Source organism: Tamandua tetradactyla, chromosome 4 (assembly GCF_023851605.1).
Source record: "Tamandua tetradactyla isolate mTamTet1 chromosome 4, mTamTet1.pri, whole genome shotgun sequence".
NCBI classification, from domain to species: domain Eukaryota; kingdom Metazoa; phylum Chordata; class Mammalia; order Pilosa; family Myrmecophagidae; genus Tamandua; species Tamandua tetradactyla.
The window spans coordinates 61,920,887-61,948,365 of record NC_135330.1 but is presented as its reverse complement, the minus strand read 5'-3'; the positions used below and the strand labels follow the sequence as shown (position 1 = coordinate 61,948,365).

Here is a 27,479-nt window from a genome sequence, read left to right as displayed (position 1 = left end):
GCTTCTTGCAGACACTGATGGGTTAGCCCGGCCAAGTATGTGAGGACTTGGGGGGTCAGGACCGGAGCAGATGAGGCGGATCCAGTGCTGTGTCCCTTCTCTTCTCTCTGGCCAGTCCTCTGGGCAGAGCAGAGATTTGTTGGTATGTTTTGTCCTCACTTTGGTGACCTGGCTGGATTGGATTTAAATTATAAAAGGACAAGCGGGAAGGGAACAGCTGTGACCTGCTTTCTGGACTCTGCTTAATGGGCTGGCCTCTGGGGAGTTTTCGTATCCCATGCAGGAATCTTGGAGAACTGGATTCTGAAGGGGATGAGCTGGGAGAGCTGAACCTATGCTGGAGAGGACAACGTGGGCCTTGCAGGTGACCTTAGTTGCAGAAAGCAAATGGTGTTGAAGCAAAGCTGAGGAGGACGGTGGGTGGGGGGAGGCAAGGACCGAAGAGGGCTGCTGTGTCCGCATCTCCAACTCTACCCATTTTCTTATGCCTTGTTTCCAGAGGGGCTTCCTTCAGAGTTCATGGGATCTACAGTATCTTCATAGAACTAGGGTTTCTTAGATGCTGCTGTTTGGAAATTTCATGGTGGTTTTTCTGACCTGGAAAGGGCTGGTGTAAAAGTTGTTCTAAAGAAATTTCCTCAGGAATCCCCCAGTCAGAGGCCAGGTTAGTAAGGGGAAGTGACCCTGGGAGTTTCTCTTTTCCTTCCCACCATCCTGTCCACCTTTCTCTGGAGGGCCAAAGAGGCTGGAGCAGTCATCCTTTCCTGCCTTGTTCCTTAGAAGGAACCCAGGGCAGTACTAAACTCTAACGGCTGGTTCTTGGGGTTGTAGTGGGTGAGGGCAGAGAGGGAAGAGAAGGCAGGAAGTGTATACCAGACAGAGAGGAGATATAGCAGCTCTGGTCCCTGGGATAATTTCTGGGTTAGAAATCCATAGACTGCCAAGACCTCTCTTTCTTCTTTGCCAAAGGTTCCATTCACTTGACTGCCAGTTCCTAGTCCCTGCCCCTGTAATCTAAATTGCCAGCTCTGGGAAGGAAAGTTTATAGAGGCGCCATGAGCTGCCTCACCTCTTCCATCTCTGTCTTTTTTCAAACTCAGATCCCAAAATCTGAAGGGTATGTGGTTAGAGCAGTGTTCTCCCAAGAATTCCAAGTATGCCTGTGTACTGAACCAACTGCATGAATAGTTTCTCAGCTGGGATCGGGGACCCCAAAGCTCTGAAGTCAAGTCACCGGTTAATGCAAATCGGACTATCCGTGTCACACAGAATCCCAGCACCTATCCCTCTCTTGTCCCTGGATACCAGAAAGCTCTTATTGTTCACTTTGGCTTTAAATTTGTGGCAAGGGACCAAGGTGTGCCCAATGAATGAAGGGATGGAGAGTAAGTCCCGGTAGGAGAGGCCGAACCATGTGGAGCTGCTTTAATTTGGTTGAGAGAATGCTGGAGAGGGGATGAATGAGTGGGAAAAACCCAGTAATTTCTGTCTCCACTTATTTGGAACTAAATGAGAGCCACACAGAGGGAACATAAGTTAGATGTTTGTATGTCTGACTTAGTAATGGGTCTGATCCTCAAAGAGGCTAATAAAACTGTATAAAGTCTATAGGTTTTAAAAGAGGAAGCAAGGATCAGAGGCACATCTGTTGGAGGCAGGGAGTTGACCCGACTGGCCTTGATATGTCTTCCAGCTGGAGAAGTTGGATTCCCATCCTGTCACAGGGCATGCTGATATTCCTGATTCAAGCTGTGTCTGTGCGAGGGGAGAGGGGGAGAGGGCAGCAGGTCCTTTCCAGTCAGGGGCTGTACAGTGGAGATGTGGGAGATGGGTTCCTGGCTGCAGAGCCAGTGGGATTTGAGGCATGGGTGAGGGGGTGTGTGTTGGGGAGTGTTAGGGGCAGGCGTCCTCTCTGAAGAGAAGACCTTGTAAGGCAGAAGGGTTAATAAGGCCTTATGGCCTTCAGCTCTCTGACCCTGTTTTTCCTGAGGGGATGTGTAAGGGTCGCTTCTTAGGGCAGTCCCCAAAGCTGAGTCCTCTGTGAAACTATTAAAAGGTAGATGCCCAAGTCTGGGGACCTGAGACTCTCCCCATTTTTCTCCAGCATGTTTGAGAACTTTCCATTTTCCCCACCCAGTCAAGATGGGTTAAGACATGCCTTGCCTCTGCCCTTTGTGCTCCAAGGCAGGGTTGCCTGTCATCTGCGCTGGAACCTGAGCTCCCTGGAATTGTGCCCTTAGTTGGCTGAATGGTTCTAGGTCTTAGCATAATGCCTGACCTGTAGCCGGCACTCAGCACTCACTGGGATTCAAGTCTGTGGCTCAGGATGTGGGGAGGAGATGACCCAGCCCATTTAGGTTCTCCCAGTCCCAGGCAGAACAACTCTGACATGGTAGCCTCCAGCAAGAGCAGCAGGAAGCGCTCTTCACCGGGCCACAAGCATCAGTGGTGACCTCCGGGGCCCCTCCTTCTTTGGCACAGGGAACTGACCGGAGCCGGCTCCCTGGAGGGTGTGCCCTCTCTACCCTTTGATTCTGAACCATTGTGTGACTGGACTCTGACCCCATTTCCTCCTCCTGCTAGCCCCCAGCCATCCTGTTGGCAGCTGCGTGGACTGAGTTTGATGCCTGGTGCTGCCAGGCCATAAGCATGTCATCTGTCTTCACCAGCCAGCTGCCTGGTGCTTTTTGAGGTCACTCTCCCCAAACTCTCTTTTCTTCCAGAGTGAAACCCTGATCTAGGGTATCAAACCTGGCTGCACATCAGAATCACCTGGAGTGATTCTGGGAATCACTTTGGGAATATCCAGAATCCAGGAATGCACCCTACTGAGTCATAGCTACTGCATCAGAACCTCCAGGGAAGGGGGCAGGGAATTTTTCTGTTTAAAAAACTCCCTACATGACAGTTGTGCTCATTTGAAGGTGGGCTGCATATTGGTCAATATTATTGTGTCAAAGTTAAGTTTCATCAGTGTGCTAAAGGCATTCAGGAGAAGAATTTAGAAGTGGAGTATTTGGGTCTTACTCTCAAAAGCTTAAGCAGAGAGTGAGGGAAGGCAAATGTAGGAAAATGTTAACAATCATGCATGCAGGTGGTGAAAGGGACCTGGCTGAAATGACTTTTCTAAGAATGGACATTTAAAAAACCAGGGCCATCCCAGGGGTGTGGACCTTCCTGGCAACATGGGACTGAAATTCTAGAATGAGCTGAGACTCAGGATCAAGGGATTGAGAAAAACCCTAGAATAGCTAAGACTTAGCATCAAGGAATTAAGAGAACCTCCTCCACCAAAAGGGGGAAGAGTGAAATGAGACCAAGTGTCAATGGCTGAGAGATTCCAAACAGAATCAAGAGGTTATCCTCGAGGTTATTCTTACGCATTAAGCAGATATCACCTTGTTATTCAAGATGTAGTGGAAAGGCTGGAGGGAACTGCCTGAAAGTGTAGAGCTGTGTTCCAGTAGCCATGTTTCTTGAGGACGATTGAATAATGATAGAGCTTTCACAATGTGACTGTGTGATTGTGAAAACCTTGTGTCTGATGCTCCTTTTATCTACCTTGTGAACAGACGAGTAGAACATATGGAATAAAAATAAATAATAGGGGGAACAAATGTTAAAATAAATTTAGTTTGAAATGCTAATGAAAGCAAGGGGTGAGGGGTACAGTATGTATAATCTTTTTTTTCTGTTTTCGTTTTATTTCTTTTTCTGTTGTCGTTTTATTTCTTTTTCTGAACTGATGCAAATGTTCTAAGAAATGATGAATATGTAACTAAGTGATGATATTGTGAATTACTGATTATATGTGTTAATTTTTTTTTAATTAATAAAAAGAAAAACCAGGGCCACCAAAGTGCACAGCTCCAGGGGGTGCTATTCATGTTGTTTTCTTTGTTGCAGTTATGGGGCGTTATTCACATAAACTACAATAATATGTGGGGCTGCCTGGAGTTTGGAGACATTGTAGGACTGGCCCTAGCCATTTCTTCTTGAATGGGATGTACAGTAGCAAAGACCTAAACCCCTTTTCCACCCTGCTTCCTTACTGAGACCTCCTTGGATATTTGCATTTTTAATAGCTTTTTTTTTAGAGAAATTTTGGATTTATAGAAAAATTATACAGGAAATACAGAGAGTTCCCACATACCCCTTCAATCCCCCTCCCACACCGTTGCCTCTATTATTAACATCTTGCATTAGTGTGGTATATTAGTTACAATTGATGAATCAATATTAATATACTATATATTTGTTTATTTCTGGGGCTGTATATGGACCAGACATCGAGCCGGGTCTCTAGCATGCAGACAAGCATTTCACCAATGAACCATCTATGCCCCCGATATGTTAGTAGTAACTAATGGCTATGGTTTATATTAGTGTTCACTCTTTGTGTTGTCCCTTGAGGGTCTACGGGAGTAGAGAAATTTCTCATTTTTTGGCCCTACAGAGGCTGACAGAGAGGGAGCTGATTTAGGGGGTGAGGTTGAGGGCAGGAAACATGAGACACTGATTCTTAAAATATTCTGTATGTTTCCCACCCCCGAAAATAAGTTTGGGGCTCAAGCTCTTAGAGGAAACCAGCTCTCTGTGTCTCCAGATCATCTCCCCTTCTGGATTTCGCCCCCTCTGCCTGGTTGCTGAGCCTTCACTACACCTTAGGGTGGCTGCCCTATCCAGGGGTGCTGTTTGTCTTATCTCCTCACCGCATCCCCATCTCTCAGCATCAGAGTGAGCCAAGCACTGAGACTTTTGGGATGAGCAGCTGCCAGCGTGGCCTGAGACATGAGCCCAGTCGGCAGGCTGGGCCTCCTTCCCTGTGGGGCTGACAGGCAGTCTGGTGGCGTCCTGGCCCGGAGCCAGGGGGACGGTGGTTAAAGTGGGGTAGCTCCGTCTTTCCTCTGTCTGAATTCCAGTCTGGGAAGAGCCTCCAGAATGGGGCCCTCTGGGTCTCTCCTGAGCCTTTCTTTTCTCTCCTCTGCGGGCTGCGGGGTAGCTTTAACTCTGGCATGTAGCCCTCTTTGGATTCCTCTGAGAAATTTGACTTAAGAGAATTGATAGGCCGCAATCAAAGAATCCCCAAGCTGGAAGAACTTTGTGTGGTCTTCTCCTCGTCCATCTATCCTACCTTTACAGATGCCAAACCTAGCCCAGTTAGTTGAAACCCAGTCCTGCCTTTAAAGGGCCCTAGAGAAGGACAGTATCTGCTTTCTGTCTATGTATAAAAATTCTTATGCCCTTACGTTACAGTTCAGGTGGATGTTTCTCCATGGAAATGAAGTGAATTTGGAACCTGAGGCACTTACAGTGTCATGGAGGAGACAGATGCAGAAGCATTTAATTTGAATGAAATAATTTAAGGCTAAATTTGAGGTACCGGCTGCTATTAAGACCATACAGAGGGGACCCTCCATGCATCTGGGGGTTTGGAGAAGGCCTCCTGCTGATCTTGAACAAAGTCTAGAGGGTAAGTTAGAGGCATATATGCAAAGAGAGGTCGGAAGGGCTCGCCACAGAAAAGGAAGAGCTTGAACAAAATCACCGAAGTATCAAGTAGACGGTAATGAAAGGTGGGAGATGAGAGGAAGATGGGGGGAGGTGATAAAGGCCTTGTAAAGGAATCGAATAGAGAGCCTTTGAAGGGCTTTAAGCAGAGATGATCAGATTTATACTTTTGAAAGAGCCCTCTGGTTGCTATGCTGAGAAAGCTTTAAAGGGAGAAAGATTCACAGGAGGAAGCCTTATAATAGCCCAGGTAGGAGAAGATGAGGCTTGAATTAGGGCAGAGGGAGGAATAGATGTGGAAAGTATTAAAGAGGAAAAGTTGGCAGGCTTTGGAGATCGGATGTGGGGGTAAGAGGAAGGGGCAGTGTCGAGTTTCTAGCATGGGTGGCTGGGTGGGGTGTGCCGTTCACTGAGATGAGGACCCAGAAAGGAAGATCAGTGTTGTGGGGAGGAAAGAAGAAGATGCATTCAGTTTGGGATCTTTGGAGCTTGAGCTACTGGTGGGCATGTAAACATGAGGGAGAATTGGACACTGGAAATCATCAGCACATGAATGGTCTGAACTGCTGCTGAGAATAGATGAGACTGCCATAGCAGGGTGGGTAGGGAGTTAATAGTGGGCCAAGAACGGAATCCTGAGCCAACACCAGTATTTTAGGGGTGAACAGAAGAAGGAGAGATAAAAGAAGGAGATGGAGCTCAAGAAAAAAAAGTGTCATGGAAGCCAGGGGGTAGAGGGTTTAATTTAATGAATAAGGGAATGGTCTCTAGAGCCAAATGCAGCAGAAATGTCCAGCCAGATAGAATTGCCCACTGGATTGGGTTGAATGGGTATGGTTGCTGGAGCAGTTTTAGTGAAATATTGGGAGTAGAAGCCAGACTTGCTGAGAGGGGAAGGAAGAGCAAAGAGGGTATTAGGTGGAGGATAGAAAATCAAGGGAAGTTGTCTAGGGTGTAGGTTTCTTTCTTTCTTTTTAAAGTTGGGAGAGGCTTGAACATGTTTCTGTACTGCTGATAGAGATCTGGTAAAGGAGAAGAGGTTAGAGACACACGGGAAAGAAGGGTAATTCATGGACCTTGGTCCTGGAAGAGATCCAGTGGATGGCAGCAGGAGTACAAGAAGTTTGTACTTCAACAGGAGGAGAAACCTGTTTTCCCCAGAGACCAAGAGGAAGAAAGGCCGAGTTCAAGTGTGGGTAAGTTAACAGGGGTAGAGAGACTGGAAGTTGAGAGAGATTACTTCCAGTGGCCTCAATTTTCCTCTCTACAATGGAGCCTGGTTAAGGCAAATCTTAATATTTTATCCCAGCTCGGAGCTGAAGATACACAATATTTCTCTGGATTAAGAAGCTTAAGCTCAGCCCAACATTGAGCACTCACCTCGTGTCTTTATCTGTAAAGCCCTGGGGCCTCCTTCCTCCAGGACCAGTTTCCCAGCTCAGACACTCAGCCAGGTTCTGAGTATCTCCATCTGCTCATCCAGCTCCTTTGAATTCCAAACAGCGAGGACTTCATCTTCCTCTCTGTGGATATGAAGTATTCTGGGAGGAGCCTCCATGGTGTGAAGAAGTTCAACAGGCAGAGAAGTCGGCAAAGAGCCTCTTGGCATGCACCGAGGCTGGGCCTGGTCTAGTCCCTCTTAGGGGAACTCCTTCCTAAGGGCACTGGACACCAGCTTCACTGAGCTAGCCGTGGTCCTTCAGGCCAGGCTGCTGTGCCAGGGCCAGCCAGATGCGCCTGGGTCCCGGGAGGCTGCTTCAGGTGAAGGGACTGTCCTTGTACTGACTCATTTTGGATCTAATGAAACTTGCTGTCCAAGAATCTCTCTAAACCTTTTTTATACCCTATAGATATTTGCAGCTTTCTAATTATGAGGAATAACATATTTGATATTCGTTGGCTAAAGCAGTAAAACAAAATGAACATTTTTGATAATTTTATGAAATCATGACCTTTTCTGACACTGGTAGTAAGAGTCAGAAGTAACTACACATTCCCTTCCCCTAGCCTCTCTCCAGCCTGCGCGCAAACACATATTCACATATAGATCCTTGGTTCTCAGCTTTGGCTATAGGATAGAATCTTCTGGGAAGTTTGAAAAAATTACCAGTGCTCTGTTGTAGACCAATTAAATCAGAATCTCTGAGCATGTAGCCTGAACATTAGTACTTTTAAAAGATTCCCACATGTTTCTAGTGTGTAGGCAGAGTTGAGAATCATCAGGCTGGGATAACTTTGTCATTGCAGCCCTTTGCTCAGTGCCTTTCACCTTTGTTCTTGACATAGTCTCCGAAGAAAAGGATTCCAGCCCTGCAGTCAGTGGAGCCGGCTACTGGCAGCAGGAAGCAGCTGACCTGGGACTTCTGCCCTTCCAGGTCCTGCCTGCCTATAAGGGCTGAAGCGAGCAATACTTTGGCACACCTGTAACTCATCACACACCAGTGGGGAAGCTTTGCTTTTTGCACATATTGGTTGTTTGGTGAGGATCCTAGTATATATAATCTGAGCAATTATAAGGTCTGTTTGATAGGGTTCTATTGTGGTTTTTTTTTTTTTTTACAGCTTTCGTGAGGTGTGATTGGCACACAATAAACTGGACATTTCTAAAGTGTACAATTTGATAAAATTTTGTTATATGCCTACAGGCATACTTCAGAGATATTGTGGGTTTGGTTCCAGACCACTGCAATAAAGCAAATACCACAGTAAAGCAAGTCACGTGAATTTTTTGGTTTCCCAGTACATATAAAAGTTATGTTTATACTATTCTGTAGTCTATTAAGTGAGAAATAGTGTTATGTCTACAAAATTAACAATGTAGATACCTCAACTGAAATGTGACACGGAGACATGACGTGACCACATGTTGGGAAAATGGCACCGGATTCTCCACTGGGGTGCATGGGTGGCTCAGTGGTGGAATGTGCACCTGCCCTGCGGCAGACCCAGGTGAAATCCCCAGCCCACGCACCTCCACCCCTCACCCCACACCCCCCCCAAAAAAGAAAAATGGCACCGATAGGCTTGCTCTACACAGGGTTGCCACAAACCTTCCATTTGTAGAAAACACAGTATCTGTGAAGTGCAATAAAATTGTTACCACAATCAAGATAATGAACATATTCATCAACCTGAAAGTTCCCTGATGTCCCTCCGTAATCCATCCCTCTCTCCTCCCATTCCTCAGTCATCCTCTGCACTCCTTTCTGTTCATATAGATTTTTTTGTATTTTCCAGAATCTTATCTAAACGGACTCAAACAGTTATGTACTCTTTTGTCTGTTTTCTTTTTTATTGTGCATAGTTATTTTGAGCTTTATGTTATTGCACATTGCTGAGTTACTCTTTGTTAGTGTTCAATTGTATGGACATATCACTCTATTTACTTATTTTTTGTTAAGACATTCACATTGTTTTCAGTTTGGGGATATTACATACTGCTGTGAATATTCATATACAAGTCTTTATGCAGACAATGTGCTTTCATTTTTCATGGATAAGTAACTAAGAGTGGGATAGTTGGCTCATAGTAGGTGTGTATCTAACTTTTTAACAAATTGCCTAAGTGTTTACCAAGCTGGTTGTACCATTTTACATTCCCCACTGGCAATGTATGAGTGAACCAGATGCTCTGTGTCCTCATCGACCCTTGATGTGGTCAGTCTTCTCAATTTTAGCTATTATGGTTGGTGTGTAGTAGTATTTCATTGTGGCTTAATTTCTACATCCTAATGTATAATGATGTTGAGCAACTTTTCATCTGGTTTTTTGCTATCTGTATATGTTCTTTTTTTACAGTCCTATGACTTTTTTAAAAAACTTTTTTATTGTATAGTATAACATATATACAAAGCAGAGAAATAAAAAAGCAATAGTTTTCAAAGCACTCTTCAAAAAGTGGTTACAAGACAGATCCCAGAGTTTGTCATGGGCTACCATAAGATCCTCTCATATTTTTCCTTCTAACTACTCCAGAATATAGGAGGCTAGAAGGCTTAAATGTTTTTTTATCATCACAATTGACTTTTTTCGCATCTTTTATTGTGAACGACAACATATTTACAAAAAAGCTTTAAATTTCAAAGCACAGCACCACAATTAGTTGTAGAACATATTTCAGACTTTGACATGGGTTACAATTCCACAATTTTAAGTTTTTACTTCTAGCTGCTCTAAAATACTGGAGACTAAAAGAGATATCAATTTAATGATTCAGCATTCATATTCATTTGTTAAATCCTATCTTCTCTGTATAAATTCACCGTCACCTTTGATCTTTCATCCCTCTCTTTAGGGATATTTGGAATATTTGGACAATTCTAAATTTCTCATATTGGAAGGGTCTGTCATTAATATGGGGTAGAGAGAAGGAACAATCTGATGTTCTAGAGAGGCTGGGCTAGGTTTCAGGACTTATCTGGTCTAGGGACCCATCTGGAGGTTGTAAGTTTCTGGAAAGTTACTCTAGTGCATGGAACCCTTGTGGAATCTTATATATTGCCCTAGGTGTTCTTTAGGATTGGCTGGAATGGTCCTGGTTGGGGCTTGGCAGGTTATGATAAGTAGCAAGGTCTACCTGAAGCTTGCGTAAGAGCAACCTCCAGAGTAGCCTCTTGACTCGATTTGAACTCTCTCTGCCACTGATACTTTATTATTCACACTTCTTTTCCCCCTTTTGGTCAGGATGGAATTGTTGATCTCACAGTACCAGGTCTGGGTTCATCCCTGGGAGTCATCTCCCACGCCTATGACTTTTCTTTTTATATTTTTTTCTTTCAGTTTTTATTCTAGTAACATATCTACAACTTAAAATAAAGAACTGAAGTATTCACTCCGTATTACTGTCAGGTTTTAGACGGTGGCCGACTGAAAAATCAGAGAAACTGAGTCCGAGTTTAAAATTTTATTGTCCCAGGGCAAGGTTCCCGGTCCGGGTGCTCAGGGTGCGGGCCGGGGAAGTCACGCCCCCCCTAGGGGCGGCGGGGCTAGACATAGGCTAGCTAGTGGGGGGTGCTGACGATGCCTACGGGGCCTCCTGTGATAGGTTAGGAGTTTCGCATGCTTTAGGGCCAGGGGCATAGCTACAGGCCGTGTGCAGTGGGCATAGGTACGGGCCGTGTCCAGTGGGCATAGGTACGGGCCGTGTCCAGTGGGCATAGGTATGGGCTGTGTGCAGTGGGCATAACTACGGGCTGTGTGCAGTAGGCATAGCTACGGGCCGTGTGCAGTGGGCATAGCTACGGGCTGTGTGCAGTGAGGGTCCTTTGTTTGTCAGGGCAGGTTCTGATTGGCTGAGTTTGAGCAGCTGTATGCCCGGATGTTCACGGGTTATAGTTCGGGTGGGGGCCTTCCAGCCAGAGGCTACCGGGCCAGGCCTTACAATTACCACCACCCCACTCCCCTGCCGGACCCTGGTAACTGATATCTATTTTTTCACTCTATAAATTTCCTTCTTCTAATTATTTCATATCAGTGAAATCATACACAATATTTAGCCTTTTGTGTCTGGCTTATTTCATTGAACATGATATCTTCAAGGTTCATCCATGTTGTCACATGCATCAGAACTTCATTCCTTTTTATTGCTGAATAATACTCCATTGTATTTATACGTAGCACATTTTGTTTATCCATTTATCTTTTGATGGACACTTGGATTGCTCCCATCTTTTAGCAATTGAGAACAATACTACTGTGAACACTGGTGTGCAAATATCTGTCCACGTCCCTGATTTCAATTCTTTTGGATATATACCTAATAGAGCGTTTTCCAGGTCTTGAGATAATTCTATGCCTAACTCTCTGAGGAACCATCAAACTGTCTTCTGCAGTGGCTGTACCACGTTACGTCCCACCAGCAATGAATGAGTGTTCCTATTTTTCCATATCCTCTCCAACACTTATAATTTTCTAACTTTTTTTAATAATAGCCATTCTAGTGGATATGAAATGGTATCTCATTGTGGCTTTAATTTACAGTTTCCTAATGACTAATGTTGTTGAGCATCATTTCATGTGCTTTTGTCTATTTGTCTATCTTTTTTAAAGAAATGTCAATTCAAGTCTTTTGCCCATTTTTAAATTCGGTGGTTTGATTTTATTGTTGACTCATAGGAGTTCTTTTTATTTTTTTTAAGCAATTTTATTTGCACATCATATACTCCAACATAAGTAAATAGACATACCTTCACCACCATAATCTTTATGGAGACATTTCTTTTTTTTTCTCAAAGAATCCCCGTCCCTTCCCATACTCCCCACTTGTTGACATTCAGTTTTGGCATAATGCCTTTGTTACATTCAGTGGAAGCTTATTACAATGTAACTGTTTACTATAGACCCTAAGTCACATAATCCTTTTTCCTGCATACCGTCCCATTTTCAACACCTTGCAATGTTGACATTCATTTGTTCTCCCTGTGCAAAACGTTTTTATATTTGTACATTTAATCACCATCATTGTCCACTCTAGGCATTCCTAAATTATACCATCTCAGTCTTTATCCTCTATCTTTCCTTCTGGTTGCACACGTGCTCCCAGCCCTTCTCCCTCAACACTGCTCACATTCAGCTTCATTCAGTATACTTGTATTATTTTGCTACCATCAGATGGTACTGGGCTATCCACATCTGAATTTTTACAGTGAGTCCTGTTGCACAATCTGTATTCCTTCAGCAGCAAATCTCTACCCTATTTCTATCTCCTGATAACCTGTGTTCTTAACTTTAACTCTCAAAGTTCACTCATTAATGTTAGTTCATATTAGTGAGACCATACAGTATTTGTTACTTTTGTTTCTGGCTAATTTCACTCAGCATAAAGTCCTCAAGGTCCATCCATGTTGTTACATGCTTCATGACTTTATTCTGTCTTACAGATGCATAATATTCCATAGTATGTATATACCACAGCTTGTTTAGCCACTCATCCACTGATGGGCATTTGGGCTGTTTCCATCTCTTGGCAATCGTAAATAAGGCTGCTATAAACATTGGTGTGCAAATGTCCCTTTGTGTCCTTGCCCTCATGTCCTCTGAATCTATACCTAGTAATGGGATTGCTGGATCATATGGCAATTATATGCTTACCTTATAGGAGTTCTTTTGATATTCTAAGTATTAAACCCTTATCGGATATGTGGTTTCCAAATATTTTCTTTCATGACAAAAAATTGATAAAAGCCTTTGGTGCACAAAAGTTTTAAATTTTTATGAAGTCCCGTTTATCTGTTTTTTTTCTTTTGTTGCTTGTACTTTGGCTATAAAGTCTGATAAACCATTGCCTCACACAAGGTCCTGAAGATGCTCCTCTATGTTTTCTTCTATGTGTTTTGTAGTTCTGGTTCTTGTTTTTAGATCTCTGACCCATTTTGAGTTTATTTTTATAAGTGGTGTGGAATAGAGATCCATCTTCATCCTTGTGCATATGAATATCCAGTTTTCCCAGAACCATTTGTTGAAGAGCCTATTCTTTCCCCATTAAGAGGACTTATGGAGAATTGATTCCATTTTTCTGTGTGTCAGTCTTTGTGCCAGTATCATACTGTTTTGATTACTGTGACTTTACAATAAGTTTTAAGACAGGGAAATGTGAGTCCTACAATGTTGTTCTTTCTCAAGATAATTTTGGCTATTTAGGGTTCCTTATGTGTCCATATAAATTTGCTGTTTGACTTTTCCATTTCTGCAAAGAAGGCTGTTGGAATTTTGATTGGGATTGCATTGAATTTGTAAACCACTTTGGATAAAATGAACATTTTAACAGTAAATAGTTTTCTAATCCATGAACACAGAATGTCCTCTTTGTTTTCTTTTAGCAATGTTTTGTAGTTTTCCATGTACAAGTCCTTTATATCCTTGGTTAAATTTATTCCTAGATAACTTGATTCTTTTAGTTGCTATTGTAAGTGGAAATTTTTCTTGATTTCATCTTTAGATTGTTCATTACTAGTGTAAAGAAACACCACTGTTTTTCGTGTTGATTTTGTCTTCCCCCACTTTGCTGAATTCTTTTATTAGTGCCATAGCTTTGTTGTAGATTTTTCAGGATTTTCTGTGTAGAGGATCATAAGTTCTGCAAATAGGAAACGTTTTAGTTCTTCCTTTCCAGTTTGAATGCCTTTTATTTATTTTTCTTACCTAATTGCTCTAGCAAGAACTTCCAGTACAATTCTGAATTACACTGGTGACAATGAGCATCCTTGTCTTTCATCTTTCACCGTTGAATATGATATTAGCTGTGGGTTTTTCATGTATGCCTTTTATCATATTGAGGATTTCCTTTTATTCCTAGTCGCCTAAGTGTTTTTATCAAGAAGGGGTGCTGGATTTTGTTACATGACTTTTCTGCATCAGTTGAGATGATCGTATGGTCTTCTTCCTTCATGCTGTTAATGTGATATGTTAATTGATTTTCTTATGTTGAAATGCCCCGCCACACACACACACCTGAGATAAATCTCACTTGGTCATGGTACATGATTCTTATAATGTGCTGTTGGGTTTGGTTTGCTAGTATTGTGTGGAGAACTTTTAGCATGTATGTTCATAAGGGATATTGGTCTGTAATTTTCTTTTCTTGTGTCTAGATCTAGCTTTGATACTAGGGCCATATGTATATCTTATAAGGTCTATTATACATGGGCTCTACTATATTTCTTATTTACTTAAAACAATCCATACGGTATTTTAAGGAGTGCATCCTTAATGGTCATTAATCGAGCCTCATCCACCAATCCAAGATTGTACAGACTTTGATCACATCTCCTTTCAGCGTTCCTCTTCAAACTCATTGAAGTGCCCTTGTTTTCATCTTCTTCTCTTGGCCTGTTTCTCTCCTTAGGACACATGTGAAAGAGGGGAGGATGGGCGTGAAGGACCAGAGATGGAGAGGTGTATAGACAAATGGGTGATTGGATGAGTGTAATAGATACATGAAGTTGTCATGGTGGCTTATTTTTCTCTCCATCATTCTGTTTCTTTCCATCTGCTGTAGGCACTGAAGAAACAGGAAATGGCCCAGATTATGTCACCTAGGTCAGATTATTAATAAAACTCTTTGAGACTGAATGACTGATATTTTTGCCTCTCGCCTACAGGTGTCTTGACACCATGCCACAACCCTCCAGACCTGACATTGGCAGGAAGTAGACTTCCTCATCTCCCCGTCCCACGTCCTCACCATGTCTTCAACTCAGGGCAATGGGGAACACTGGAAGTCCCTGGAGTCTGTGGGCATTAGCCGCAAAGAGCTGGCAATGGCCGAAGCCCTGCAGATGGAGTATGATGCCTTGTCCCGGCTCCGGCATGACAAGGAAGAGAATAGAGCCAAGCAAAACACGGACCCCTCTCTCATCAGCTGGAATGAGCCTGTTCTGGACTTCTACAGCAAGCCAGCGGGCAGGCGGAATGACCTCAAGCTCTTACGTGGTCTCTCTGGCTCTGATCCTACCCTCAATTACAACTCGCTCTCCCCACAGGAAGGGCCGCCCAACCACTCTACCTCCCACAGCTCCCAGCCTGGTCCAGATCCCTGGCCGAAAGACTCCCTCTCTAGAGACTGTCTCTACATTTTCGATGGTTCAGATGGGGGGCGTGCTCAGTCCCCAGGACCAGGGGACATGGATGATTCTTCCAAGAAGCTGTCCCCACCTCCTCTGCCTCCCCGAGTCTCTATCTGGGACACCCCTCCCCTGCCTCCCAGAAAGGGGTCCCCTGCATCCTCCAAGATCACCCAGCCCAAAGACATCAACACTTTTTCTTTGGTTGAGCAACTACCTGGCAAATTGCTAGAGCAGCGGATCCTAGAAGAGGAAGAAGAGCGGGGAGGTGGGGGCCAGGGGCACCTCCTGGGGTCTGTGGACTATGATGGCATTAACGATACCATCACGCGACTCAACTTGAAGTCAACCTACGATGCAGAGATGTTGCGGGACGCCACCAGGGGCTGGAAGGAGGGGTGGGGAACCCTGGACTTGGGCAGAGACACCCCTGGAAAACCCGTGGCCCGGAGCAAGACCATGCCCCCTCAGGTGCCCCCCCGCACCTATGCCTCCCGCTACGCCAACCGGAAGAATGCGGCGTCAGGCAAGAACCGTCGAATTTCTGCCACTCCGGTGAGGGCCTCATTGTTTCTTCTGTCCCTTCCCCGTGTCATTCAGAGACAAGGGATAATTCCTCCTCCTTCTTTGCTGTTCCCAATCCAGATCTGCTAAGTGCTCACACCTTCAGTCCTCTGCTCCCTCCACTTCTGCCACCGAGACCTGCCACTGCTCTGGTGGCAGGAGGCCCAGGGCGGGCATGGCTGGGGCAAGGACCGGGATGCCCAGGGAGATACGGCAACTTTCCAGGGCTGGAGTTCTGTGTGACTTGGTCGAAATGATCTTTCTGGGGACAGGCGTTTTGGGGCTCCTAGTTCTTTTGCAGCCAGCACCTGCTTTGTGATATAGGACTGAATTAGAAGTTAGCCAGTATTATTGACCCTTTGGCTGAATGGCCTTGTCATTGACTAAGTCGCTACGCCTTTCTGAGTTCCCGCTCTGCAAAAGTTCTGCGTGGTGGGAAGGATCAATCCTAATGCTAACCATTTGTTTAGTGCCCACTGAATGTCAGGCTCTGGTCCACACACCCCTAACAACCCTATCTGATACTTTTTTAAACTGGTTAACTGACTTGTCCTAAGCCACATAGCAAGAAATGGCAGTGCCAGCATTGATCCCTGGCCTAGCTTGTCCTAAAACCCGTTCTCTTTTCCTAATGAAAATGTCTGGAAAAAATATGTAGTAGAACAGCAATAACTTTGCTTTTATCAGTACATAGTATAAATAGCATATTTATATAAATATTTTATATAGATAAAATAGTATCTTTAGCATTGGGTGGGTTCCAGGGCAGCTTTGACCATTTTTCTGGTTTGGAAAAAGTGTCAGGAGTATCTCCACTGGTGGGGATTTGAAGACTACTGTGTGTATCACCCTTGGCCCCTGGAAACCCTGACCCCAGAAGGAGTCGGGAGGCATCTCCGTGGCTAATTCCTTGTGTACTCACTTATTGTTCCATCCCATTCCATCCCTGCTTCCTCCTTATCCATTGTGCAAGGGATCCTGGGGCTTTCCCACCTTGTGTCCAGTAGTTGGGATCCTTCAAGATCTCTGGAAAGAGACACACAGTTCTGTCTTCGGCTATTTCTGCCAAGAGATTGCCCCCAAAAGCAGGATCACTCTGGAGATCAGCCACAACCCTAGAGCTGAGAGCTCTTTAAAGGCTCTGCTGAGAGGTGGGGCTGCTCCCGCTATTTATAGGGCCTGGGAGATTCCTGTTCCCAGCTCTGAGTTGCTCGCACGGAGCTGGGCCTGCTCCCTGGGTCAGGCCACCCTGGTAGGTGGTCGCCCCTGTTGCTCCCTGTTTCCTGTCTCCCCCCACCTCCTCCCCCTGCCACCAACCCCTGTGTGCCATCAGAGTTTCCTTGAGGAAACTAGGGCGGAGCGACAAGCTGTTGCCGATTCCTAGGAGGACATGCAGGCTTGGTCATCTTCCCCTCAGTTGGATACAGGGGCTCAGCCCACTGGGAGCAGGGATCCCTCAGGCCCTCGGCCCACCCCACCCCCCCGCCTTCGCCGGGCTTCCAGCCGGAGGGACCTTTCTTGTCCCAGGCCTGTAGAGCCAGCTCTGGAAATGACTGACCCCAAATACCAGCCTGGTACCCCCGCTGCCAGCCTCTGCCCGGCAGGCCCCCCCAGCCAGCAGCGGGCGATGCCACCAGGGCCTGCCAGCCGGGCAAACGTAAGTGGCTTTTGTTTTATTATGGTGCCAGTGAGTGATACTGAAAGGACATGAAAATGGCCTTCAGTAACCACTCTGTTCTTCTTCTCCCTCCTCCCTCTCCCTCGCTCTATTGTGGGTTAATTGCTGACAGTGGTACTATTGTTTTGATTGGGACACAGGCATGAACTTGGCAGAACCTGGGCCTCACGTGCCCGCTGCCCCTGCTGCACCCGCCATGCACACGCAGGGGCGCACAGCTGACAATGGAGGGCCCCCCACAGGAAACGAGCTGGCTGTTCAGATGAGGAGCTTTGCTGCTGCCCCCTCCCCCAAAGGGCAGGCAGGACATGAGAATAGCGGTTGGGGATGGGAGGTGGGTGGGGATGGGAGGTGAAGCGTTAGGGTCGGGACAAACCGAGCATCAGCCTCCTGCGGAAGCAGCTGTTGGCAGCAGCTGCCTTTACCGGCTGCAGGCCGGGGACTCCTCTGAGCTGAAGCTTTCCTCCCCCAGTGTGGCCTCGGGCTTGCCTGTCAGGCAGAAACCTGCCATGCACCAGTGCTCTGCCTCAACTTCTCCCCAGGCCAGGGCTACAAGCCTCATGTGAGCACTTCTTTAGAACCCTCTCATGGGTGATCAAAAACAGCTCTGGGATGGGAGAGAGTTTGGGATCCTGTCTGAGATAATCCCCCCCCCCACACACACACATCTTCTTGGAGAAGAAGTGGGGCCGAGGCAGGCTCCCCAACATTCCAGCTTGTAAGAGCCCAAGAAGTCAGGCCTTGTCCCAGCTTCTTTTCTGCCCAGACAGCTGCTTTGATGCTTTCCTCCTAAGTAGCATTTACTAAGATGGCATGTGTGTCTGAGTCATCCCCTCCATCTGAGGGCTCTCCATCCCTTTGCTGCAGGTCCCTGGAGTGTGCTGTGGATGTTTGAGCTTTTGCCCCGGGTCAGGCTTCCCTGGGAACCATTTGGGCACCCCCCCCGGGCGTGGCCTCGTGGTGGGGTGGGGAGAAACTGCTGCCTGCCCCGCGCCCCCGGGAACATCTGCCAGCAAGCCTTCCCAGAGGCCCAGCATGGCCGTGCTCCGCCCAAATGCTGGATTGAGTTTATCAGACTCTTCCGCTTCTGGAAGAGGGATTGGGCACACTCTTATCCGTCCCACCCAGGCTTTCAGCGTCAGCCTCGCCTCTCTTTCATCTTGGCTCTTGGTCTCCTAGGACCACACATAAATATGTTCCTGGATTTCCCATGTTTTCTTATGCCCCTTTTCCTGAATGTTGGCAGGCCAGAAAGCCTTTACACCCATAGTTTGCGAGTTTAGGGCTAGCTCGTGGGGTGGGGAGGGGATGCTGGGAGGAAAGGGCACTGAGTCGCTCCTCTTCTCTTCAAGGCGGGCTCCCGGCCCCACACCGTCACCAGCAGCCATGAGTTGTTTGAGGTCTCAGAGGAGCGAGATGAGGAAGTTGCTGCGTTTTGCCACATGCTGGATATGTAAGAGTTAAAGAATGGGGCAGGGGATTTTGGAGAGGTGTGTAAGGAGAGGGGGAAGGTCACTGTTACAGAACTACCTTTTGGACTAAAGAGGAGCCATCTTTAATAAACCTCAATTCATAGCTGTGTGATGTTTCCTAAACATGTTAGCAAGCTTTTTAAAATCCTGAAAGTTTTACATTTTTAACAAAATTTGTGAAACCCCTGATCTAACAGTGAAGGTATCCCTGTCACTTTAGGCTCCAGCTCCTGGCAAAGATAAGAGTGTTATCTTGAGCTGAAAGGAAATGGATTGAGAAAATCCTCCGATAAATTTAACACGGGAAACTCATTTTAGCACTCTCCCTCCTGTTCAACTCTGCTCCAACGTTCGCCACTGTAGCAAGTGTTTCCAGACCATTGTTTCCCAGGGGAATTTCCCTGCTGCCTTACCCTGGCCTGCAGACCTGGAGGGCTGGGCTGAGTCCCAAGGGACAGAGGGCCTTTGGGCCTCTGGGCAGGAGGGCCCCAGCAGGCCTCTTTTCCAACTGTTCTCTTCTGAAGGCACAGTGAGGGTCCTTCTCCCTCTCTTCCTGCACAGCCTTCGCTCTGGCTCTGACATCCAAGACTACTCCCTCACTGGTTATGTCTGGAGCGCTGTCACCCCAAGCCCAGAGCACCTTGGGGATGAGGTGAACCTGAAGGTGACCGTGTTGTGTGACAGCCTGCGGGAGCCACTCACCTTTACCTGCAACTGTGAGTTAGCTGGGGTTGAGCATCCCTGAGGTAGGGTGGGGTTGAGTTTGATTGTGTCCTGGACTGTAGGACCCTTTGACCTCGATTCCTACCTCACCTTTTGGCCCGGGTGAGGGCCAGCTGGGAAGCTCCTTTGGAAGACTGGCTCTAGGGACAGGGTTTTAGGTCCGCAGTCACCTTCCCCAACCTCAAACTTGTTTGGCGTGCTTGGCTGGGGTGATGACACGGGATGGAGAAGGCTCAGCTGGAAGAGGGATCAGGGTGGGAAAACAGACCCTCCATCTGGCCCCGTGCCCACAGCACTACTCACCGTCTCTCCTCTCGCAGGTTCCTCCACTGTATACTTGCTGATCTACCAGACACTGTGCTATACCCACGACGACCTGAGGGACGTGGATGTGGGAGACTTCGTGCTGAAGCCCTGTGGACTGGAGGAGTTCCTGCAGAAGTGAGTGCACTGGTGGGGGCAAGGGAGGAGGAGGCAGCATTGGCCTCTAAATGGGGGGGTTGAGGGGGGACTTCAGTTCAGGGCTAGCAGTTCTGCCCCAGTCCCACAGTCAGGAGTCCTTCTTTCTGGGCATGCTCGCAGCCACATCGCACTTTTCCCCAGGAGCAACATCTTCCAACCGGGTTGGCCCGCTTCCTGGCCACGTCAGCAGGGGAAGGAGCTTGGAGCTGGGACTGGGCAGAGACTAGGTCACACTGCTTTCACATTTGTGCATGTAGAGAGATGTGCCTATGTGGGGCTAAACAAAACTGTGTGGGGTTGTTTTATTTGCTCTAGATTATGTGGGGTATCTTTATGGCCAGGGCAGAAGAAAGACTGGGCAAAAATTGCACAATTATAGGGGAGAAATTACAGTTGCTCCCTCTTCCGTTTCCTGCCAAAAAGCCTTTTTCCCAACTGGCATGTGCAGCTGGTTATCCGCCTAACTAAAGGCTTGCCTCCAACTCCTCTCCATCCAGTGCCCTCTGCAAAAAGCAGCCTCCAGGAAAGTCTGATGTGGCCCAGCTGAGGCAATCCCCTTTCCCCTGCCCTGGTGCTCTGTGGGGCTAGGATGGAGGGGAGGCAAGGGGCAGGCAGGGGGGAAAGTAGGAGGTAAGCCTCCCCTCAGGTGGTACAGCCTGGGTGCTATGGAACCAGCCAGAGGACAACACGGATGAGATCTACTTTCCTCCTCCAAGCTTTAGATTGGCGGCCCTCCACCACCGCTGGCAAAGAGAGACCAGTGTTTCTTAGGAGTGCTGTTAAATGCCGCCACTTGCTTTCTCTCTTGCACTTCCAGGTCTAGATGTAGAGATGGTTGATGTATGGTTAGACCATAGGATTTGTGACCAGGACTGGATTTCTTGGAACCCCAGGTCCTCATCTAGAAAGCTGAGGGGAAAGAAAAGGGGCTGGGCCCTCCAGGACACAACTCCAGGGCGCTCCATTCAAGCGTAGTCCGTGTTGCCCCATTAGTGTGTTTTCCCCTGGAGGACTGTGAAGGGCTCCTAGATGCAGGGTCTCCTGGCAGAGAGGGCCCCAGGCAGTCTGCCACTGTTATAGGGGAACTCAGGGCACAGTGGGTAACTTTGAGCCCCCGGCCACGCTAGTAGGGCCGGATTGAATTCTGATTTGCCACTTCCTAGTTGTTGCTCGGTTTCTTCTATAAAATGTAGTATGATTAAGTTGTGAGAATGACCCAATGCATAATCAATAGATATTAGAAGGACATCTAGATTAGATACTGTAATTTCCCTGGAAGCTCCCCTATTCCTTGAGCCGCTGGGTCCAGCAATGGTGGATACCCTGCCATGTTCTTTTCTTCTAGCCAAGATCCAGGTGGAGAGTTCTGGGTGAGATGGAGCAGGATTGGTGGGCCTTGGCCACCCGCCTGCCTCACCCAGTTCAACCTCAGGGCACATAAAAGGAGGCTTTCCACAGAGAATGTGAAGCAAGTCCCTGGGGAGGGGCATGTGGAGAAGCCAAGTCAGGTCCAGCTAGGACTTCAGGGGTGTGCCACGTCCTGAAGGGGCCAGGACTCGGATCTCGGCCCCAACCTGCTAAGACTGAGCTTCCAGCTGAGCCTTCTCCATCCCGTATCATCACCCCAGGGTACTCAGAAGCCCCCTCTCCCTTTCAGACTCTTTTCTTCTCTCCCACCCAACAGAAAAGCACAGTGCTGGTTTCTGGGCCAGCCTGCAGGCCATTGAGCATAAGACAACTGCCCTGGGCCGTGGAGGTGATAATGGAAGAGACCCTCTGGGGCTCTCAGAGAATCCCTAGTTCTCAAGGAAGGCCTTAGGTTTCCCAGCCCTGCCCAGTAGGAGGGGCTGATACTGCAGACCAGGATGCAGGCTGCTCTCAGATAAGCGCCCTGAGATAGTCCCTGGGGAGGGTTGGGCTTCCTGTCACCTCCCTCACCTCCAACACGCTCTTCCTTCCTCCCTGAACACTCCCGCCAGTCTAGGCCCCCGCAGCCCGGCCTCTCCACCCTCAGGTTTTGGCTGCAGCTCAATCTTAGCAGGTTGGGGCTGAGATCCGAGTCCTGGCCCCTTCAGGACGTGGCACCCCCCCTGAAGTCCTAGCTGGACCTGACTTGGCTTCTCCACATGCCCCTCCCCTTTGCTTCTCTCCTCTCCTCTCCCTTTCTGGCCCTAGATTCCCAGCTCTGCTGAGGAAGGAAGTCCCTTTCCGGCTTCTGTTACCCAGCTGTTGGGACCCAGCCCAGGCCTGAAGTGCTGGCCTGGAAGTGGGGGCACTCTCTACCCCCCTTTTTGGGCTTCCTTTGGGACTTGTGGGGGGATGAGGGGGAAGGCTGAGTTGCAGAAGCACTCCCCACGTCTTTTCTGAAACCGAGGGGTCTCACATGGGGTACCTGAACAGAGGGGATGGCATGCAGGTGGGTGTTTCTCGGGAAATCCGTAGGGATTTATAAGGCTAGTCACAGTTGGGCAGGATCCATGGGAAGGGGGACAGCCCTTTTTGGAGCTTGGGGATAACAGATCTGGAATCCTAGTGGATTGCTCTCTTTGGCCTCGGCGGGATGAGGAAGCAGGAGGTGTTTGGCCACGGTGAGGGCCGGCTGTCACTCGCTGAGCCCCTGCACCGGGCCCTGACTCAGGCTGACTCTCAACCCGTCCCCTCACGGAGGTCCCACATACCGAACTTGAGAAAATGGGGTTTAAACAACTGCCCCTGAGAAGTCCCTCAGTCCCCATTCTCCATCAGTTCCCACCCAGAGGGAACCAGTGATAACGATAAGGTAATAAATCCCAAGGAGAGGCAGCGTTTGCGCAGACCAAGGGTTGAGCGTGTTAGGTGGCTTGTGTTTAGCCAGACTCCATTTCTTCCTCCAAACTCTCCACCAGGAGCTTTCTGGGAGCCACGTTCTACCCTGGAACCTTGCAGCCTCGGTACTATCCCCTCACCTCCGCTCACCTCCGTCTTCTTCCAGTTTCCCTCTCCCCAGGGCTCAGGTGTGTATCTTCCTTCTCACTGGGCCCCCAGGGTGCTAATCACCTTGTTCCCCTGCCCCCCAGCAAGCATGCCTTGGGCAGCCACGAGTACATTCAGTACTGCCGGAAGTTTGACGTGGACATTCGGCTGCAGCTGATGGAGCAGAAGGCGGTGCGCAGTGAGCTGGCCCGCACGGTGCGCTGTAGGGGGGCGGGTGGTTGCATAGAGCTGGGGAGGTGGTGGGGGCGGGGTGGAGGGAGGGAGGGTGGAGGGTGAGGGGGCCCAGGTTGGGTGGGAGCAGGGTGGGAGCTGCTCTCTGAATGGGGCCTCCTGACCCAGGTGAGCGATGACCAGAGCCCCTCCACCTTGAACTACCTCGTCCATCTGCAAGAGAGGCCGGTCAAACAGACCATCAGCAGGTGAGGGTGGGTGCTGTCCGGGTGCGGTCTGGGGGAGAACCATGAGGGAATTCCTACAGTCACCCTTACTTCGCTTTTCTGCCAGGGCCGAGGGCTTCTTGTTGGTTTCAGGGGTTGGAGCCCAATAGTCTGGTCAGCAGAGTGCCACAATGAGGTTGTGGCTTCTGTCATATTTCCTTTTCCTAAGATAGTAAAGTGAGGACTAAGTGAACCTATTGCTGTCTGTACTAGTTATAAGGCTATTTTGGAGTTGTGATCAAAAGATTGGATTACATTGGCATTTGGCACTTTAACCTTTTAGGCTATACACCAGAAAAGGCTAGGGGTCGCCTCTTTTGTATTGTAATAAGTGTGAGATCTTACTGTAAAATAGTAAATATCCACTGACAAGTGAGTAACCAGATGTATTCTGCACGAATCACGAACATTTAAAAAATTTTGTTCCATTCTGAATAATTTGAACAAGTAATTCTAAGATCCTTGTGTAAGTGCAACCATCATTTTTTATCCCGTCTATTTATTTGATTTCTTAAATAAAGATGTTTGTCAAAAAAAAAAAACAAAAAAAAAACAGTCTGGTCAGAAAAGTCCGCACTCCAGGGCGTGTCACATCTCTTCCCTCTAGTCTTTCGCCATCATTCTCTGGGCGAGAGGCAGTGATGTGGAAAGGTTTTCCCTGCCTTCAGTCTTCCTGGGACATGTGGAACGAGTGGGAACCCATTTAAACCAGTCTGATTCCTGAGCTGAGGAGAGGGAGGGAGGCGATGAGTCCCCCAAGTGCATGGAACCTGTCCTGAACTCTCCAATGGTTTCTCCCTGCCCCCAACCCCCCAGGCAGGCTCTGAGTCTTCTGTTTGACACATACCACAATGAGGTGGACGCATTCCTGCTGGCTGATGTGAGTATCAATCCTGGGTGCTGGCCCAGCCAGCAAAAGCTCCTCCTCTCCCCTAGTCCTCTGGAATCAGCCCTATAAGGGATTTGTAGTAGACACTGAAAATTTGTCAGCACAGCACTTGTTTGTTTTTCCCTAATTTGTGGGCAAATCAAGACTGTCAGCTGTTGGGCAACTGACAAGTTTGTAGAAATGGGTTCTGCTCCCCTATAGAATGATCGGTCAGAAAGCATGCCCTGAACCCTGTCTCTAGAGCAGGTCTCCAAAGCTAGGGGACCCAGCAAGTGTGCATTGGGAAGTGCATTCTTTGAGTCTCTGATTTGAGAGGGGTGTGGTGGTGTCCTAGGTAGAAGATCATCAGGCAGGGGAGATTCCCAAAATTTAGGGAGGGGTCAGGACTCTTATCATTTAAAGCAGATGGCTCAGCCCCCAGTAGGATTCATCTGGGGTCTCAACCCTCAAAGTTACCTGAATAAATGTTTGTCCCAAATGTCTTGGAACTAAAGAAAATCAGTCAGTGGTCTTCAGAAGCGATCCCTGTCTCACTGATCCATTTATCAGTGGTCATAGACTCTTTGGTTTGGGGGGCATCAGCTTTATATCTAGTTTAACCCTCTGTGCACTGCCAGAACCCCTTGTGTAGCAGCCCTCTGCTGGAGGAGGTGGCAGGGTTTCTGAACACTTAGTCTGTGCTACTCTGGCCCAGCGCTAGTGGCTGCTGGGAATAGAGAAGTATAAGAATACTTTTTAGCCTTCAGAAAGCTAGTGTTCTTTTTTCTTTTTTAATTTTTTTTGCATGTGTAGGCATCTGGAATCGAACCCGGGTCTCCGGAGAGGTAGTGTTCTTGTTTGAAAATTGGAATCATAACGTTGAGTGTCTAGTAGATAGAACAAGATAGCAATGAATTAATCAGGGCTCTCGGAGGGCATTAGTGAAGGGGGATTGTCCAGGGCTAAAGCATTCAGGAAAGCCTTGTGGAGGAAGAAATAATTTAGCTGGTAATAACAGCAGGACAGAAACAGGGTATTCCAGGTGAGGAAACTGCGGAGCACAAGTGCAGAGTATGGGTATCTGTGGAACTGAGATGAGATTTGTCTGGAAATTCTATGGTGAAAGTTATGAGAAAGAAGGCTGAGTGAGCAAGTGGGGCCTCAGTATGTTCTCGTTGCCCTTCTCCCTGTCCCTAGAGATTGGTTTACTTGAAACTCCAGGTCTCTGGGGGAGAACCTGTAGGCTTTTGTCATAATTAGACAGAGGGGGAGGCTGGGGCTATGGAGAGACTCTGGTCTAAGGGGTGGGGGACGGGTGGCTGAAAGGAGCATAGAGGGGCGTGGACACTGTCCTTTTAATTCAGGAGGAGAGATTGTTCACTGATGCTGGACATTTGAAAACAGAGCATGTATTCCCCTGGTTATTTCTGAGAGTCTTGAGCCCCTACTCATCCTCCTGACCTCTTGCCAAGAAACCGTGGTAGGCGGTGAGAGGCCGAGGGTTGGGGCCCCTTAGACTCACTGTGCCGCCTCCCGCAGGGGGACTTTCCGCTGAAGGCCGACAGGGTGGTCCAGTCCGTCAAGGCCATCTGCAGCGCCCTGGCCGCAGTGGAAACCCCTGAGATCACCAGTGCTCTCAACCAGCTGCCCCCCTGCCCCTCCCGTCTGCAGCCTAAAATTCAGAAGGTAAAGGGGCCCAGGGCACTGGAAAGGGAAAAGAGGTAACCGGCTTTTCAGCTCTGTGCTAGAGTGATTGGGTGTCCACTAACTTAAGCGGGCTCTTATCTGCACCTGCATCTATGTTTATACAACTTCACTGTGTGGGTTCTTGGAGAATAGAGGCCAAATGTGTCCTCCTTTGTGAGGGTGAGGACTGGCTAGGGCCTGTGCCCGGGACTGATTGCCGTGAGCCCGGGTCAGCACAGGCTTTATTCACAGTCGCTGAGGCAGTGCCAGGCAGTTTGCATATCCATTAGGGTGCAAAACCAAACCAGGAGCGAAAGAGCCCCAGAGCCAGGGGTTCCCCTGCCCCTCCTTAGGCAGGGATTCAGCAGTGGGGACTGCGTGCTAGGCAGACAGCATGACGGACAGACGTGCTCCACAAACCCAATATGCAGCAAAGTGGCCTGAGCATTGGGACGTCTCATTTGGGTGGGCACGATGATTTTATCTGGCATCTGGCTGTCTGGCCACTGCACAGATCTGGTACAAACCATGACTCTGTACTCCGTGGGGAATCTCTTCTCCTCATATTTCAGCCCAGTCTGAGCCAGATGAGCACAGCTGTGAAAAGCCTTTCTTTCAGCTGTGCCAGAAAAGGCCATGGCCCCAAATCTCCCCACCCTCTTCTTTTCTCCCCAACAGGATCCCAGTGTTTTGGCTGTAAGGGAAAACCGAGGTAAGGGAATTGCTTTCCCTCTTTATCCAGTAGGGGCAGCTGAAAAATTGCCATTTCTGCCCAGATTCCTTTTCCTTCCTAACCCCCTGGATTTGTGTGTCCAAGTCCTCCCGTGTGTTTTTGTACGTGTGTGTACGTGTGTGTGTGTGTGTGTGTGTGCTTTCCTATGTGAGGCAGGAGTACAGCTGGGGAGCACATTTCTTTCCACAAAGTGTTTTCTCATTATTTGTACTGGTCATTCCTTGTGGTGTCCCTGGGAGGGGAGATGAGGCCGAGTGTGTGTCGGGGAGGGGGTGTGAGGTAAAGCCAGCCCTGGGTTCCAGATGGGAAAACTCCCACTGGGAGAGGCTGTGCTGTTCTTCCGGCAGCTCATAACCCCTAAGTTTGAATGTAGGATGGACCTCGGGAGAGGGCGATAAACAATTTTTCACTAGGCTTTGCCTCTTAAGTCTTTCAAGCAGAACTTTACCTTGTAAAGCCCACAGTCCCGGGACGCTTAAGTTAGACTTAATTCAGGAATTTGGGATTTCACGAAGCTCCTCCAAGTATTCCAAAAATATATTTTAGGGATCAGCATAGAATTGCCTGTTTCTTATTTTGCCAAGCAGTGACTTTTAAAAAGTCACTCACAGTTCTTATCACCATAATTTCCTTTTTTTAAAAAAATTTATTTATTAATTAAAAAAATTTAATAAACGAACTAAAACATTAATATGTGATCATTCCGCTCTACATATATAATTCACAATATCATCACTTAGTTGCATATTCATCATTTCTTAGAACATTTGCATCAATTCAGAAAAAGAAATAAAAAGACCACAGAAGAAGAA

The 27,479-nt window shown here is 47.7% G+C and overlaps 1 protein-coding gene across 2 annotated transcripts in view; it reads left to right on the top strand.

The window, feature by feature from the left end:
- The window catches only part of PIK3C2B (phosphatidylinositol-4-phosphate 3-kinase catalytic subunit type 2 beta), a 77,661-nt gene that overhangs the window by 15,642 nt on the left and 34,540 nt on the right, over nucleotides 1–27,479 (top strand). For both annotated transcript variants that reach the window (XM_077157518.1, XM_077157517.1), the window contains exons 2-10: nucleotides 14,610–15,626; nucleotides 18,666–18,766; nucleotides 19,347–19,501; nucleotides 19,829–19,949; nucleotides 23,027–23,138; nucleotides 23,283–23,362; nucleotides 24,197–24,260; nucleotides 25,788–25,934; nucleotides 26,613–26,646. In XM_077157518.1, the coding sequence (XP_077013633.1) occupies nucleotides 14,694–15,626; nucleotides 18,666–18,766; nucleotides 19,347–19,501; nucleotides 19,829–19,949; nucleotides 23,027–23,138; nucleotides 23,283–23,362; nucleotides 24,197–24,260; nucleotides 25,788–25,934; nucleotides 26,613–26,646 (1,747 nt within the window). In that variant the 5' untranslated portion in view covers nucleotides 14,610–14,693. The remainder of the gene's footprint in view (nucleotides 1–14,609; nucleotides 15,627–18,665; nucleotides 18,767–19,346; nucleotides 19,502–19,828; nucleotides 19,950–23,026; nucleotides 23,139–23,282; nucleotides 23,363–24,196; nucleotides 24,261–25,787; nucleotides 25,935–26,612; nucleotides 26,647–27,479) is intronic.